Source organism: Peromyscus californicus, unplaced genomic scaffold, assembly GCF_007827085.1.
Source record: "Peromyscus californicus insignis strain IS unplaced genomic scaffold, ASM782708v3 Scaffold_5__1_contigs__length_169319896, whole genome shotgun sequence".
NCBI lineage: Eukaryota > Metazoa > Chordata > Mammalia > Rodentia > Cricetidae > Peromyscus > Peromyscus californicus.
In genome coordinates, this window is record NW_026294573.1 from 114,505,287 (window position 1) to 114,522,233 (window position 16,947).

General features: G+C 39.8%; 1 protein-coding gene across 3 annotated transcripts in view; it reads right to left on the reverse strand.

Annotated features, from left to right (window-relative positions):
• Positions 1-10,506: 10,506 nt before the first annotated feature.
• The window catches only part of Map3k7 (mitogen-activated protein kinase kinase kinase 7), a 64,457-nt gene continuing 58,016 nt past the window's right edge, over positions 10,507-16,947 (reverse strand). For all 3 annotated transcript variants that reach the window (XM_052718692.1, XM_052718693.1, XM_052718694.1), the window contains 2 exons: positions 15,967-16,082; positions 10,507-13,359 (listed from right to left, as the gene is read on the reverse strand). In XM_052718692.1, the coding sequence (XP_052574652.1) occupies positions 13,179-13,359; positions 15,967-16,082 (297 nt within the window). In that variant the 3' untranslated portion in view covers positions 10,507-13,178. The remainder of the gene's footprint in view (positions 13,360-15,966; positions 16,083-16,947) is intronic.

Consider the following 16,947-nt stretch of genomic DNA (forward strand, 5'->3'; position numbering starts at 1 on the left):
AAGCCAGCTTCAAAAGTAATCCATCCTTTTGTGGTTTTCTCAGTCTGTTGACATGAACTCTTGGCCAGCATCTCATCATCTACTTAAGGGAGCAAAACTGAAGGCAGAGCAAGGTGAACTTGAAGGAGGCTTCCTCAGTGGCATCCAGTTCTGGTGTTTCATCCCATGCAGAGCTGCATTTGGCTACACGAATTGCTAGCACATATGTGTATTCTGTTGTTAATTTTGTGCACACATCTGTAAGGTTTGTGCTTCAAGGGAAGAAGAAATTAGGATTTGTCCTTTAGGGACTAACTGTCCCTCCATTTACTTCCTCAGTAGACAATACAGTTGTAGGTAGAGTTTTCTGTCTAGACCATTGATCAGTTCTGTCCCACCAGTCACTCCTCAAATAACCACACAGAGGCTAAATATTAATTATAAATGCTCGGCCAACAGCATAGGCTTGTTTTTTAGCTAGCTTAACTTAAATTAACCCATTTCTATTAATCTATGTGCTGCCCTGAAGCTTGTTTACTTCATGCATGTACTTCCCATCCTGCTTGCTCTGCATCTCATGGTGTCTCCTGAGACTCCTGCTGCTTCTCAGCATTCTTAGTCTGGTTCTCCTGCCTAACTTTATACTGCCTAGCTATAGGCCAGTCAGCTTCTTTATTAAACCAATCACAGTGATATACATTCACACAGTGTAAAGGAATATTCCACATACAGTTCCTGAAGATTTTCCTTGTATGTTTCCAATGATCAAAACCGTTCTGGTGATATGGAGATTACAACTCACCTTTGAACAAGTCCCTTGCTCATGTGAGTCTACAATGGATCCCATATTTTCTCTTAAAACCATAAAGTCCACACTTAGCCCAGTTCAAGGGAAACTATTGAATCCATCATAGACTCATTCATTGTAGACTCACACATGAGCAATGGTGTCGGCAAAGGGGCTAAAACAATGCTATAGATACAGGTCATTCAGTAGGCAGTGCTGGAACACAACTCCATAGCTGGTGAGGGAAAAGAAAGCAAGCAAATAAACAAATAAAAACATTGATTCTTGTACCAGGAAAGGCACAAAGCTACACAGAGAAACCCTGTCTCGAAAAAAAACAAAAACAAAAACAAAAAACATTGATTCTTGCTTTACCACAAACATGATGATAACTTAGAGTACACCTAATTTTTAAGCCAAATTAGCTAATTTCTAAGAAAACAGAGTGGGGGAAGTCTTTGGTATCTTGGGTTAGGCAAATATATATTTTTTGGCATATATGTTTATAAAAAATTTATTGAGTACAGTGTAGGAGGGTAGTGGGCTGGGCAGCAACTAGAGTACCACCTGCAACATAGTTAGGCAAATATTTTTTTAAACAGCACACCAAAGGCATAAATTTAAAAGTGGATAAACTGGCAACCTGCTCCACCTCCAGACCTGAGCATTGCCACAGCCCCCTATTGGGTCCCTTGCCCTGGCCCAGGTAAGAGACCATATCTCTGGTCCCAGGTGTGGGACACCTCTGCAGAAGTTGGTCAGGGAAGCACCAGAGGACAACCCTCTTCCCCGCCAAATAATACAAGCGTTTGCTAGTCCTTTTAGTTGATCAGAGAGCTAGAGGATCAAACCCCACATACTCCTTGATTGCAAGATAGAGAAACCAAGCTGGTGTCGAGTAATAAAAATTCCTCCATGTTGGCTAGCTTTCAAAGTGCTAGAAGGTTCATGTGATGGCTGCTGGGTAGAAAGGGCATCAGTGGTCTTTCTCAACTATGAACCCTATAAACCAAAAAAACCAAATTATGGAACAATATATTCCTACCTGTGCTATAACAGCTGCTGTGCATGAAGCAACTGCCCTTTGATTGGATTTGAGGCCTGTTCCACAGGAGGGGGCCCATGCCTGTTATTATAAGCCTGGTTAACCACCAATGCCTAGAAGTCACAGACTCAAGTGTGGAACTACTAATATTGTTTAACTAAATTGACTCAACATCTAACTCCCCCATTTTTTTTTTCTTCCGAGACAGGGTTTCTCTGTGTAGCTTTGCGTCTTTCTTGGAACTCACTCTGTAGCCCAGGCTTGCCTTGAACTAACAGAGATCCGCCTGCCTCTGACTCCCGAGTGTTGCTAACTGTCTTTTAAATGTCAACTTTATACTCATAGACAAAAGCTTCTCACCTTAAAGAAATGCAAGTAAAAAAAACCATAGTAAAGGAGGAGTTGGGGATCTCGGAGGAATTGTAAAAGAAAGTTGATCAAAATATAGTGTATGCTGTCTTGAAAAACATATATATATATATATATATATATGTATGTATATAGTGTACGAAATTCTCCAAAAGCAAAACATAACTCAAACCACAATAAGATACCCATTTGAATGGCTATGATTAAAAAGAAAAGGGCCAGAGACACCCACATCATGTCTCCCAAAGGTCTGTAACTCCAGTTCCAGGGAATCTCACACCCTCTTCTGGCCTCTGTGAGCACCAGGCACACATACGGTGTATAGACATACATGTAGGCTATGTGAAACACTAATACACATAAAATAGAAATAATTTTTTAAAAACTTAAAAATGAAGGACCACACAATATGTTGGCAAGGTTATGGAACAACAGGAATTATCATAATCTGCCCAAGGGAATATGAAATTGTACAACCACTTTGGGAAAACATGTGAATTTTCTGAGAATTTAAAGACATACTTATAAGGTGACTAAGTCATCTTATAGACCTAAAGACTTAAAGTTACTTTATAAGCATTTAGTCAAGAGAAAATACATGTCTATGTGAAGACAGATATATGTCCTATATGTGTGACCTAGTCCAGCAGGCTGTTCTTCAGTGACAGGGTCCTGATGGGGAGGTGCCAGGGGATGAGAAAGATAAAGACAATAGAAGACAGAGAGAGGTCTTTGCAGAAGCTTTGTCTCATGCCAAGCAAATTTATTAAGAAGTACTGCATTACATACACTATTTGCAATGGGGGTAAACAGCCATGGTCAGTAGAGAGCCAAGTCAGACAATGTTGGCAGAGAGAACACAGGTTACTTCAGAGAAGCTGCCCATGGACTGATAACCACAGCCCAGGGGGAAAGAGTAGGGTCCCCAGAAGCTGCAACCTCAACTGCTGTGAGGCACGGGCTCCAACCCTACACCAGCCTTGCCAAATGCACTCCTGGACAAGGACACAGAACTCAAGTTCCCATTGTCCTTTCATCAGGGCTTCGGAGAAAGTCTTGGGTTTGTCTGCCTGCCCACATATGTATATTTACTTTCATGTGACTATATATGCAATTTCACATGATATAAATATGTTGATAGCACCTTTAGTTGTAAGAGCCCTGAACTGGAAGCAGCTCCAATGTTCACCAGTGAGGGATCAACAAAGTTTACATAGAAACAAATGGGATCTTGCCCCTAAACTTAGAAGATAGGACAAACTATTAATACATGCAGCAACCTGCAACAACCCAAAGAGCAAACCCATGTGGAAGTCCTGCACTGTTGACATCTTGAGCAGCAAGCTCTAAACACGGAAGTAGAGGAGCAATGGGTTCTAGATAGGCCCAGGACACTCTGGGACAGAAAACTGTCATATTTCATGTTTGATAAGTACACTTATTAATCAAATTGTATACTTAAAATTTTCTGTATGTGAATAATTACTCAACCTTAAAATACTCTCTAAAATCCACTCTCAATGCCACTATATTTCTCAATTTAAACGAAAAAAAATCATCATGTAGATGTATGCAGATAAAAATTTTGAAGCTGTTTTCTCATTTAGGGAAATGTTCTTCATTATGACTGTGACTCTTTTTCTTTCTTTCTCTTTCTTTCTTTTTCTTTCCTTCCTTCCTTCCTTCCTTCCTTCCTTCCTTCCTTCCTTCCTTCCTTCCTTCCTTCCTTCTTCTTTCTTTCTTTCTTTCTTTCTTTCTTTCTTTCTTTCTTTCTCTTTTCCTTTCCTGGTTCCTGTTAAATGATTTTTCCTATAATTTCACTATCTGTTAAAACTTACAAAAGTGATTTATTTTTATGTATGAGTGTTCTGCCTACATGTACATATGGACATGACATGAGTGCAATTCCAGCAGAGGCCAGAAGAGAGTATTGGATCTCCTAGAACTGGAGTTAGAGATGGTTGTGAACCTCCACATGAATTCTGGGAACTGAACCTGGGTCCTTTGCACGAACAGCAATGACTCTTAGCCACTGAGCTACCTTGCTAGTGCCCAGTTAAGACTAACCCTTTTTAAAAATCTTCATTTTTTTGATGCTTTCATGAGTACTGTATTTCTACCCCACTCTGGCCTCCATGTCTACCCTACCTTTCAAATTCATGACCTCTTGTCACACACACACATTAACATACATGTAATTATATATACAATCTACTGAGTCTACTTAGTGTTGCTTGTTTGGACATTTGGTTAGGACTGACTACTTGGTATCAGATAACCAATTAGGAGCCCCATCCATGGAGAAAAAGGGTTTTCCCTTCCAGCAGCCATTGATTCCCTATAGACTTCATTGCAGAATGGGACCTGGTAGAATGTCCCCCATCTACATCAGCATGCTGGTGTGATCATTACATGAATTCATGGGTGCAGTCCTCCATCTCACAGCAGGTGTTTTGTTCTTCTGGCTTTCACAATCTTCCAGTCCTTCTTATACTATTTTCCTGGAGACTTAGATATAGAGGTTGCTTTGTAGTTTAACTGGGGTTAGGTACCACATGGTCACTTATTCTCTGCATTTTGACTAGTGTGGGTCTCTGTAGTCTCCAGCTGCTACACAGAAAGAAGTTTCTTTGGTGAGGGATGAAAGCCACACTTGTCTGTGGGATAAGTACTTGGAGCACAGTTAGAAGTTATATTGGTTTAGTAATGTGACAACAGAAGGTTCTCCTCTAGGGTCCTTGGCCTCTCCAGCCAAGAGTACTTGGCTATGTTTATAATACCAGGCATGAATTATCACCTGTTAAGCAGGCTTTAAGTTCAGTTAGACAGATGTTGGTTACCCCATGATGTAAGTGCCATTATTTCACCCCCAGGAGACGGCTTGCTGTGCTGGTCATTGTGGTATGTAGGCTTTACAACTGGGTATGACTACTGATTGCTTTTCTTCCTTGGCAGGTTGCATATCACTTTCTTTCCTCAATGACGTTTCCAGGTCAGTTCCAATTCAATTCCTCCAAATCCTGTGTCCAAAGTGTGTGTTCTCTTCAGCAGTAGTGTCTTACTTTTAAGTTCTGGGAGGTAACAAAGGGCAGTGGAAATAGCCTATAGTTTTTTTTTGGGGGGGTCTCTTGGACTCCCTTGACCAACAATTGGAAGGGAAGTTTACCATGCCTGGCACAGGACTTTTTTTTATTAGTCCTGTGTCTCTTGGAGGAAGCATTACCATCCCATGTAGCAGAACTTTCATTTAAACTACATATATGTGCTTTAAGTAAGCTTATATGTTTCCCTGAAGCTTTTTCAAACATCCTTAGTTTTACCACTTCTTCCTCCCTCGGCTTCTAACCTCTCCAACTTTTCCAATTTCTTCCTTTATAGCACCTGTGTCCCACTACCCCCCCCCCCCCCCCCCCCCCTTCTTGAGCTCCTTCCTCCGCATAGTCCCTTTTTACTTTTCTGGCTTCTGAGGTTACTTTTGGTTAGACACTCACATCTCAAGATTTGGAGCTAGGATCCACAAATAAGAACATGTGGCATTTGTCTATCTGGGTTGCCTCACTCAGCTCCATTCATTTACCTGAAAGCCTCATTATTTCATTTTGTTACAGCTGAATAGCATTACATTGTGTGTATGTACATTTTCATTATGCATTCATCAGTTGAATACCATTTAGGTTGTTTTCATCTCCTAGCTCTGTGAATAGAGGCAATGAACCTGGCTGAGGAGGCTTCTCTGTAGCAGGATATTGCAACCTTCAGATATATGCCAAGGAGCGGTATATACATCCCAAATCTTTATTGATTGGGTGGGGCCAGATCTCCCAATTACTTTCTCAGGGGTCACATAAGTGTTTTTATGCACAATGTTTCTCTTTTTCTTTACTGAACCAATGTCTAGGTCGTTGGCAGACTTCAGCTTGGATATTGCTTCTTCAGAGGGTTATACTCAGCTTTTGGCTCCTGGATGTCTCCACATCTACTATTTCCTCTCAGGGTGTCCTCTGCTTTTCCTTCAGGACATGAATCAACACCTGTAACTATAGGTTTGTTGATCTGCCATTTATTCTTTCTCCATACTGAAAGTTCCATAGGAACAGGGACACTGTCAGTCAACTGCATATTTAAGCAGTACTTTGACAACTGTATACTAAGTATTCACTGTTTTTTGAATTAAAGAATCTACGATTGTTTACCTCCAATGTAACAATGTGAATGGGTAGAAGTGGGGGCTTAGATGTGTCATGTCATGTAAGAGAGTTAGGAAAAAGATTGTGTAACTATTTTTTAATCCACTGAGTTACATAAAGGTCAAGGATTTGGCTCTAGACTTGAGTTCTATCCACACTGGAGTTTAAACATAGGGAAGAATGCTTGCTAAAAAAGGATAGATTCAAAAGAGGCCAAATCATACAAAGAAAAAAAAACTCTAATAAACAATCACCTACAGTTAGACGAGTGGTTGTTTACAGATGGGGTCTTGAAGGGGACAACTGATAGCCTCATTATATAGCTTAAGATGGCCCCAAACTCATGGTAATTGTCCTGAGTGTTGAGATTGTAGGCATGTTCACACACTTAGCACTGATTATTATCAGTGTCTCTTTTGTTGCTGACAAAATGCCCTGGCAAAGCAACTTGGGGAAGGGAGTGTTTATTTTGGCTTCACAGTTCCAGGTGAGTCCATCACAGCAGGGAATATACATTGGCAAGAATTGGAGGCGATGAGTCACATTGAACCCACATGAAAAAAAGCAGTCTACCTTGTTCTCCATTCTGGTCACTCCAGATTTACTCTTAGTCCTGCAGCCTGCCCATAGGAGTCCCTCTTCCCAGGGCACTGCCATCTCCTAGGGACTCTGCCTTTTGGTATGAAACTAGGGGGACCCTAGTTCTTTCCTACTATTGCTCCTTTTGGCCTTCATTAAAAGCCCATCTCAATTCCTTTGTGACAGATGTCCACCCACAGAAACTCTCTACCAAGGATAACATTTGGCTAAGACCTAGAGTGGGTAGCAGCAACCAAAAAGGGGAACACTTATCCAACAAGGAGATCACATAACTATACCAAGAAACATTTAAAATGTCAGATGCCTAGATCCCAGCACAAAACCACAAACAAGAATAATCAAGGCAATATGTATCCTCCAGAAGCCAGCAACCTGAATGCACCCCGAGAAAAGCAATTTACCCGAAGTACAAATTTTAATTTGCATTGCCCTGATGGCTAAGGATGTTGAGTATTTCTTGTTTCTTAGGTATTTGTTTTGTCTTTTGAAAACTGTTCAGTTCTATACCCTGCACTTTAATTGGGCTATTGGTTTTTTCCTTAGTTCTTTATGTATTCTAGATACTAACTTCCATCAGAAGTATAACTGGTAAAGATCCCCCCCCCTTCACTTACATGATGGTGTCCTTTGCTGTACAGAAACCCTTCAGCTTCATGAGGTCCCAGTTATAGTTGGTCTTAGTGCTTGTGCTATCTGTGTCCTGCTCAGAAATTCCTCTTCTGTGCCAGTAACTTCAAGCCTATTTCCTATTTTCTTTGTCAGACTCAGAGTAGTACCTGGTCTTATGTTAGGGTCCTTAATACATTTGGGACTGAGTTTTGTGGAGGATGATAGATGCAAATCTATTTGCATTCCTCTACATGCAGCTACCCAGTTTGACCAGAAACATGTTTTAAAGGTGCTGCTGCATTTTCCACAGTATTTTTTATTTTTGTCAAAAACCAAGTATCTGTAGGTGTGTAGAATTGTATGGGTGTTCAATTCTATTCTACCAATCCACCCCCCTTTTTTGGGGGGTCTGTTTTTACGTCAATACTATATACTGTTTGAATCACTAGAGCCCTGTAATACAACTTGAAACCAGTTCACTTTTTTTTCAGGATTGTTTTAGCTATGCTGAGTTTTTTGTGTTTCCATATGAAGACTGTTTTTCAATCCCTGTGAAGAATTGTGTTGGAATTCTTATAGTAACGGAAGATGAGGTGTATACACACACATCTAAAATTTAAATCTTTTAAAAATTACCTTTGCTTTTCAGAAGACAAATATTTAGCATATGTGAGGTTATCATTGGTCACTGAATTAGGACAAAGAATTCAGTTCCTCATTTGGAAATCTAAAATCACTGGGAAACATCTACTCATTTCTCAGAAAAGCTTCACTGGAAAGTGGCCTTAGATTTTAGATGACTCAGATGTTAACACAAAACTACAATAACTGATATGAACGGTAGGCCCCTTAAATAGAAACTCAATTCTGGCAGGGGCACATGGCAGGATGGGAAACAGCAGAGGCCAGGCATGAAGGAAGGCCACAGATGGCACTTGTGTGAGATATAAGCCAAATGCTCTAAAGCTCTTTCCACAGCCACTGAACAGTTCTGTATATTGTTCTGTGATGTAGTAAGTCTTTCCTACATGAATAAATTTTGATTTATTGTATTTTCTTTGTATGAATGTTTTTGTCTGAATGTATGTATGTGCACCATGTACATGCTTGGTGCCCTTGGAGGTCAGAAGAGGGTGTCAGATCCCCCTGGAACTGGAGTTATGGAGTTGTGAGCCACCATGTTGATGCTGGGAATTGAACCTGGGTCCTCAGTAAAAGCAGTAAGTGCTCGTAACCACTGAGCCATCTCTGTAGCCCCCTTTCTTAGGAGTTTTAGCAAGCAGGAGGCACCTATAATCTAACCACAAAGAGAAGAAAACATTCTTAAAAGCTATACTAACCAACAGTATATACCAAAAATGTAACATGCACCTACCAACATGCTATTTCCCATGACTATATACAGCTACAAATACATACTTTAACATACAAAGGCAGGGGAATTTTGCGAGCAAACGATTGAGATTCTGTAAAAACATAAAAATAAGATGATCTAAAATGTTTCTAGCTATGACACTGCACAGTGAAACAGGACATATTAAGCACATTTCCATTTCCTAAAATCTAGGTACCCCTCAAAGGCCAACATAGAGTTTCAAGTATTACCAGAAATGGCTTAGAAAGTCCTCCAAAGGAATTAAGAAACCATTTAGACTGAAGGCCAAAACTTAAAAAATGAAATCCACAGGGCAGGATTTCATTTAAGTGAGACAATGCAGATTCATCTTTACAATTACACCAGTGGTTGTCTATAGGGGGTCTTGAAGGGGACGGGAGCTTATACATGTGGTAGACATATTCAGGATGCTGATTGCTGGAGTGGTTTCATGTGTATGTATCTGTCAAAACTCAGTAAACTATACACTTTAAAATGGATGCAGTTTATTGTATATAAATTATGCCCCAATTAAATAAAAGACTTCCTAATAAGCAGAAACAAAAATACCACCACCACAGAAATAACAAAGCAGAACCATAGCTCACTTCCTATGTGCTGGGCAGGTCTTCTTTCAGTTGGCCCAGGATCTTCTATTTGTACTTCCATTTTGGGCACTTTGTCTTTCAGGTGAAAGTAAGTGAACGCCAACATTGAGGCACCCCTAAATTATGGGGGAACTTTATAACATAGCAGTCATTCAGAACAGATATTTGGGTTGAGGAGGTGGGAAAATGTTTCCTCTGCTGATAAGTGGCCAGTCTCCACATACGTGACTTCACCTAAACAGACGGAGAAGGTAGAAAAGTAGATCCCGGGACAAATGCTCTCCTTGAGGAGCCCCAACCCTCAGCATCTTACAGGTGATCCTTCTACTGTGGGGCTGACATGAACACAGAGCTTGGCATCAGTAACAGTAACAGCTTATCAGAAGTACTGAAGAAACAAGGAAACTAATGGATATATTAAAAATATGTGCACTTATCTATAAGCTGGAGGGTTACTTGATAAAAGAGCAAAATGCTTATTGTAGCTTAGAAAAAAACATTAAGTTTGTAATGAGAACAGTCACTTTTATGCTGTCCTTCATTAAAATGAAGGCCCATGAAAACATAAAGAGGATTTTTTTCTCACTTAAATAATAGTTTGTGTGTGCCACAGTAAATATGAACCATCTTCACGCAAGAACCCTTGGGAAACATAAGGAGTCAGATCCCCTGCAACTGGAGTTACAGAGGGATGTAAGCCTCTATGTGGGTGCTGGGAACCGAACCTCAGTCCTCTGCAAGAGTAGTAAGTGCTCTTAACTGCTCAGCCATCTCTCCAGCCCAATGCCTCTACCTCTCCAAAGCATGATTATGGCACAGCAATGCTGAGTATCCTAAGAAACTGGTGTTTTAGTTATTAGTCTGTGTTAGGTAAACTCCACTGGCGCAAACCCCACAGCTCAGCTGCTGAGAGAAGCCAGCTACCATCCCTACATACCAGCCTGAAATAACAATCTGAATTTTATTAGAAACAAAAATAAATTGAAAAAGCCTCCTTTAGTTACATAATATGCACAAGAGTTTCTACATCACATCATTTTACAAGAAATTTCTGAATGACAGGAGTAAAAGTAAAACTTACTACGTGAAGAGAAGAAGACGGAGAGCGCAAGGATGTACACACACACACACACACACACACACACACACACACACACACACACAGGAAACAAGCCTACCTATAATCTCTGGCTGTAGCAGGAGATGGAACTAGGAGCATGACAGAAATCGAAGGAAAAAGATTTTCGCTACTTTAAAAAATACTTCAGCAAAAAGTAGTCGACCATTTGTAAATAACTTTAAGCAGAGCTTTTCAGTATGTAGGATAACATTCTTAACTGACTTTTATTCAATCCAGAACACAGTTTTACCGCTGAGGGGGATTTCTCTCCACATTACACAAACTTTGCTTCCTTTCCTGGAAAAAACAAAATGCAAGTAGTTTCTGTGCAGGGACTGTGATTCCTGGCCATCACTTGGCAAACCTGTCTGCCTATCTGGTACTTGCACCCAGAAAGTTAGGCTTGAATAAACTGTAGAACAGGAACTAACGACACATCCGGTTCCCCGGTACCTTGGGTATTGGACGGTTTTACGGGTAGAGACATCGAGTAAACTGGTATGGATTCAAGTATGTATGTTGTCGTTTTAATCTTCAGGGATAGCGGGAACTTTAAAAAAACATCTGAGTGTGGCAATGCACTTACTTAAGGCTGTCCAGGACCACTACAGTATTGGAAGCCACAAGGAACTGACCACAAGCAACTGCTTAACAGTTTTTTGCCATTGGTACCATGAGTAAATTTAGTATTTTCTTCCATTTACCTGTTTGGATACTTTTATCAAGTGACTGCATACGATGATGCAGATAAAATATCCTTTTAGCTCTAGGATGACCTTACAAAATAAATTTCTGGTTAGAACTGAGGTTATAACCATGTAACATGAAATCTAATGGAAAGTCAAACTCAGCACTCATATTTCGAGATACTTTTGACATGCTGCCTAAGAGAGACCACACCCCTGGGGTGCAGTGGCAGGGAGACTTTGGTCTTTGGCATCTCAGTCTACAGCTATCTTATTTTCTCTGTCATTTTTATTTCAATTATTAATGCTGGGCTTAAATTAATTTCACCTGATAGAATTTGGGAACGATAACATTTAAGTGAAAGAAGACACTTAGCTCCCAGGAGGAAGGCACATGTTACTATAAATTGCCCTATACCTTTATTTGTATACAGAAGGGATTCATTATAAAACTCAGAGAGGAAAAAACAATGGAAGAAAAGTTACCTGCTTCAGCATTTTAAAGAACAATTTTGATAGCTTCTTGTGCTCCTCTGAAACAGAGCAGGAACATGATAGATGTCTAAGGACCACAGCAATCATGCTTTGAGTTCCAAAGTGTTCTCTTTACAAACATGAACACTATAGAAGCAAGACTGATGGCAGCCTTAGTTAAAAGACAATCTCATACTGGTATCAAAATGTAGTAACATGGACTGAAAAAATAGAGCTTAGGGAATTTTTTTTCAATGGCATTTTATTATTTACCTTTAAGTTATTTTGAAGGTTGGTAGTAAACTTAATGTTAACAATATAAATATTTTCTTTGTAAGTGCTGAAATTCTCTTAAAAGCATGGGAAGGTAGCAGTCATTCTAGATCGGACTTCAGAGAAATCAATCCTCCAAATATCTACGGAAAGTGGGTTTTCACTTCATCTTCCTTCCTCAGGTCTCCTGATTTGTCTGCTTATTTGCTATCATAAGCAGACATGCCTTTTTGGCTGGGCCAATCATTTATGTTTCCATTATTTTTCAATTTTCTTCAAATATACCATAACATGATTCAATAATTGTTGTAAGGATCATTTAAGCTAGACCATGTTCTTTCAATTTCATCTGATACTAATATTAAAAGTCAGAAAAACTTCTGTTTCTACACAGAACTGAAAATCCTTAGGGCATACAAAAGAGCACATATTCAGTATCTCATAAACGATGTTCAGCCTAAAGAAAATCACTAAACTTGCTTTCATTAAACACAGCTGCCACCACTTACCTTTAATATTAACAGATGGAACTATGTTTAATATTGCTCCAGGATGTGCTGGCACAAAACCCTGTCTTTGAACTCAGCTTAAACGTTGTGTACTTCCGTAATGTACCACCAGTTATTTATAATACCCTGTCTTTACATTGGTGCACACCAGCTTTTGGAAAATAGCAGACTTTTGAGATGAGCTCTAAGAAGAACATCCTTGAGGTTCCACCTTTTACTACAGAGAAAAGGACGATGCTTGCACACAGTAGCTAGTGTGATACCCCCCTGTCAGCTAGCTCACACCAGGAGCATGCATATACAGCCAAGTTTACTGCATGTGCTCTGAAATTGAGAACTCTTGCCTTTCCAAGCCACAGGTGCTATCATCTTACGCAACAAGACAGTGGACTGTATATCCACCATAAGAAGAAAATAAATGACATACAAATGCAGCAAATATAGGCATTTGGCATTCAGAACACGCCAAAAAGCTAACACTCATGAATTGTCATAATGGTTTGTCTTTTCTTAAAAAAAGGTCTTTGCATATTTTAAAATGTGACGGTCCCAGAGAGTCATGAAGTGCCTTGTCGCTTCTGCTGTTGGCTTCTGATGACCTCTAGTTGTTTTTTGCATTGCTGGTAATAAGTAGAAAGGCTTTTGTTTTCATCTAAAAGCTTTTTATGTTCCTGTACCAGACGAGATGTATTTTGCTGGTCCTTTTCATCCTGGTCCAATTCTGCAACTAGTTCTTGCCTAAAAACAAATTACACAATAACATTACACATGGTGGGAAGAGCTACACCTTTAGCTGATGAAGGAAACTCAGTTAATGTGAACTTTTTCTCCCTATCATTCTGCAGGTTAAGTATTCTACTCCAATACAATCCTAGGACAGAATGGAAATAACCACCCACTCTTCTACAGTAACCACACAAGAACCATAGTCCTTACAGTAAGTACTTAAGGCAATCAGGGAAACAGAGAAATCACTGCAACGTTTCAAAAAACATTTGATATCCTCTTCATTTGGTAGGAAGAAAAAAGGTTCCATCCAGTTCCAGGACGGTAGAACTGTGTCATAGTTCACACTCCACTTTCATATGCCATTATATCTTAATCCATATTCTGAAGTCCCAGACCTATTTAACTACAGCTCCAATGGCAGTAACAGAACATCTGCAAACTAATTAAGAGATATTACACCACTTAAAGTTCTTTTCTACTCTACACAGCAAGAAGAGTATCTGTAAACATTTTCAGGAGATCCTTAGTTTTACAGACAGGTCAGCTTCAACTCCCTCTTCGGAGGATATTGAGAATTAGCCCCTGAAGCAAGAGACTCCTGGGTGTAAATGAATAATGAGGTCTTATTATTCAAAGTAGCTTCCTGACATTTATCATTTAAACTAAGTATTCAGGTTGGTGAGATGACCAGTGGGTAAAAAAGGCATGAGTCACCAAACCTGATGTTGAGTTCAAGCTCAAGAACTCACACAGTGGAAGAAGAGAATAGTACCTCCAGCTGTACTGTGACACTGCCCACATAATAAATAAACTAACTAAAAATTTAAAGCAAGTACTGTGATCTAGTGTCATAGTTTTCACATTCACCTATATCCAACATTTGTATAATTATTTATTTTTATTTGATGTGCATTGATGTTTTGTCATGGGTGTCGTTGGGTCCCCTGAAACTGGAATTATAGACAGCTATGAGCTACCATGGGGGTGCTGGGAATTGAACCTGGGACCTCTGGAGGAGCAGCCAGTGCTCTTAACCACTGAGCCATCTCTCCAGCCCCCCAACATTTGTATTTTGTTAACAGAGAATTCTTCTTTCACATAGTTAAATGTGACAAGGCAGGTTAAATACAGAAATAAATGCAGGGCTCCTCCCCAAACACAGAATTTTAGAAGTTCCATAGCTATGCCTACAGCTTCCAGACCATAATATTCAACTTCCTATTTGAGATCTTCAGGATACCAACTTAGATTCCTTTAAATTATTATACTATTTTCCTCTTTTTAAAAATTATTCTTTTGTTATTACATTTATATTATTGTGTGTGTGCGCACGTGTATGCATGCACATGCACACCACGAGGTGTGTGTAGGTCAGAGGACAAACTCCTTCCATCAAGTGGGCTCTGGAGATGGACTTCACGTCGTCAGGCTTGGCTGCCAATGCCCCTACCCACTGCGCTACCTCGCTGGCTTGAGCCTTCCTTTCTAAAGCACAAGTACAGATGATTTCTTACAAATTACTCTGGAAAATAAGAACTTTTACTCCAGTGCAAGTTACTGTAAGAATTCTATTTCCATATATACACTTATCACAGTTTTTTCTACAACATTTAGTTTTCATTCTTCACAAGTCTAAAATTTCACAAGGTTCATGCTTAAGTGAATACCAACCTTCTAACCAAACCAAACCAAACCAAACCAAACCAAACCAAAAGCACCTGTGTGGAAATAAGCAGGAGTTTTTAAATAGAGAAGGGAGGCGGTTTCTATCGCTCTCGAAAATCATAGGTGGCTATAAAATTACCCCTAAACACTCACAGCTACAAACACAGAGCCTGCTGTCACAGTATCCCTGCTCTAGTCAACACACACTGAAAGACTGTGAAAACCACCTCAGAGACCAAACTCAACCGAATGCCAGGAAAACATTACTTTACCTTTGGTCAAGAACCAATAAACCTTGTAGTGATAACTCTAAACACCCTTCCACTGTTTGACTTTGACAACATAAACTTGGGTATGCAACCAAGTTCATTTTCCTTAGCACTACATGATGTCATCAAAAGGGTGAGTTTTGCATGAAACTGGTTAAAGGGTGCTTATAGTTTAACATAAATCTAGATGGAAATACCTTTTGTATTTATTCATTAACTTATTTTTTGAGAAGGGTCTCCAGATGGCCTTGAACTCACAAAGATTCACTTGCTTCCACTTCCTGAATGTTGAAATTAAAGGCGCATGTCACTACACCAGCCTAAAGATTTATTTTTAGTTATGTGTATGTGTGTGTGTTTGTGTTTGTATGGGTATGTGCACATGAGTGCAGTACCCTCAGAGGCTGGAAGAAGGCATTGGATGCCCTGGAGCAGTAGTTACAAATGGCTGTGAGCTGGCCACTGTGGGTGTGGAAGTAAACTTGGGTCCTCTGCAAGAGCAACATGTGTGCTTTTAATGTGCTGAGCCATCTTTCTAGCTCTTGGAAATGAGTTTAATGACTAATTTTAGGACTCTTAAGACAACAATTTCTTAAAGTTTTTTAAAATAATGTTGCTATCTCAATATATTTTAAATTCAAAGTACCAGTATGTTTTTAACGTTTTTTTTTAAAGGACTTACTTTCTCTGTAGTAACAACGCGATTTCAGTTTGAACTTTCATATATTCCTGTGCCATTTTACAATGTTGTTCAAACACTGCCATGGATTCTTTGGAATTTGGGCATGGTGCTAGAGGCTGCAAAGAAAGCAGAAATGTTAAAATGTAGACCTCAGTATCTACCTAAGATGATGGCTAAGGCAGAGACTGACTGACATGTTTTTATAGCATTAAAGCAATGTAAGCAAAAGTAAGTGTGCTGAGGAGCCCACCAGGTTTCACTGGACAGTGCCAAACCCTGGGCCACACAGAGCTAGACACAGTAAAAAAAATGAAATAAAACTCATGGATGTGAGAAAGAGACTTGTAGGGAAAGAGGTAAGAGTGTAACTAGAGGTGAGCGGATTAGGGTCACCAGAATGCACTTCATACATTCATGAACTGCCCAAGAACAAATTTTCTGAAAGTTGTTTGGAAGTGTTACTGTGTCCTGGTAAACTTGGTGCTCCCTTGTCAGCCAATTCAGAATGGTTGTGACGAGACCAGGTGAAGCTTTGGGATGACATTTCCTGCTGCAGAGCTGGAACATACTAAGGACCCTTCTTTTATTTATTTATTTGTCTGTTTGTTTGTTTTTTTCGAGACAGGGTTTCTCTGTGTAGTTTTGGTACCTATCCTGGATCCTGCTCTGTAGACCATACTGGCCTTGAACTCACAGTGATCCGCCTGGCTCTGCCTCCTGAATGCTGGGATTAAAGGTGTGTGCCACCACCGCCCGGCTCTTTTAATTGGACAGGACTGGGCTGCTAAGGCAGACCTGCAATTTTCAGTCCTATCAGCCCTACAAGTAGCTAGGACTAACAGCACATGCCGGGCTCCCAGGATGCTTATAATTCTCACATTCATAAAGAAGCATTGAAACACTTTACATATGCTTTCAGTTATTATGAACCTAAGGATGCAACACAAATGTTTTAAAAGGAAGTTTTGTATCTTAATACAC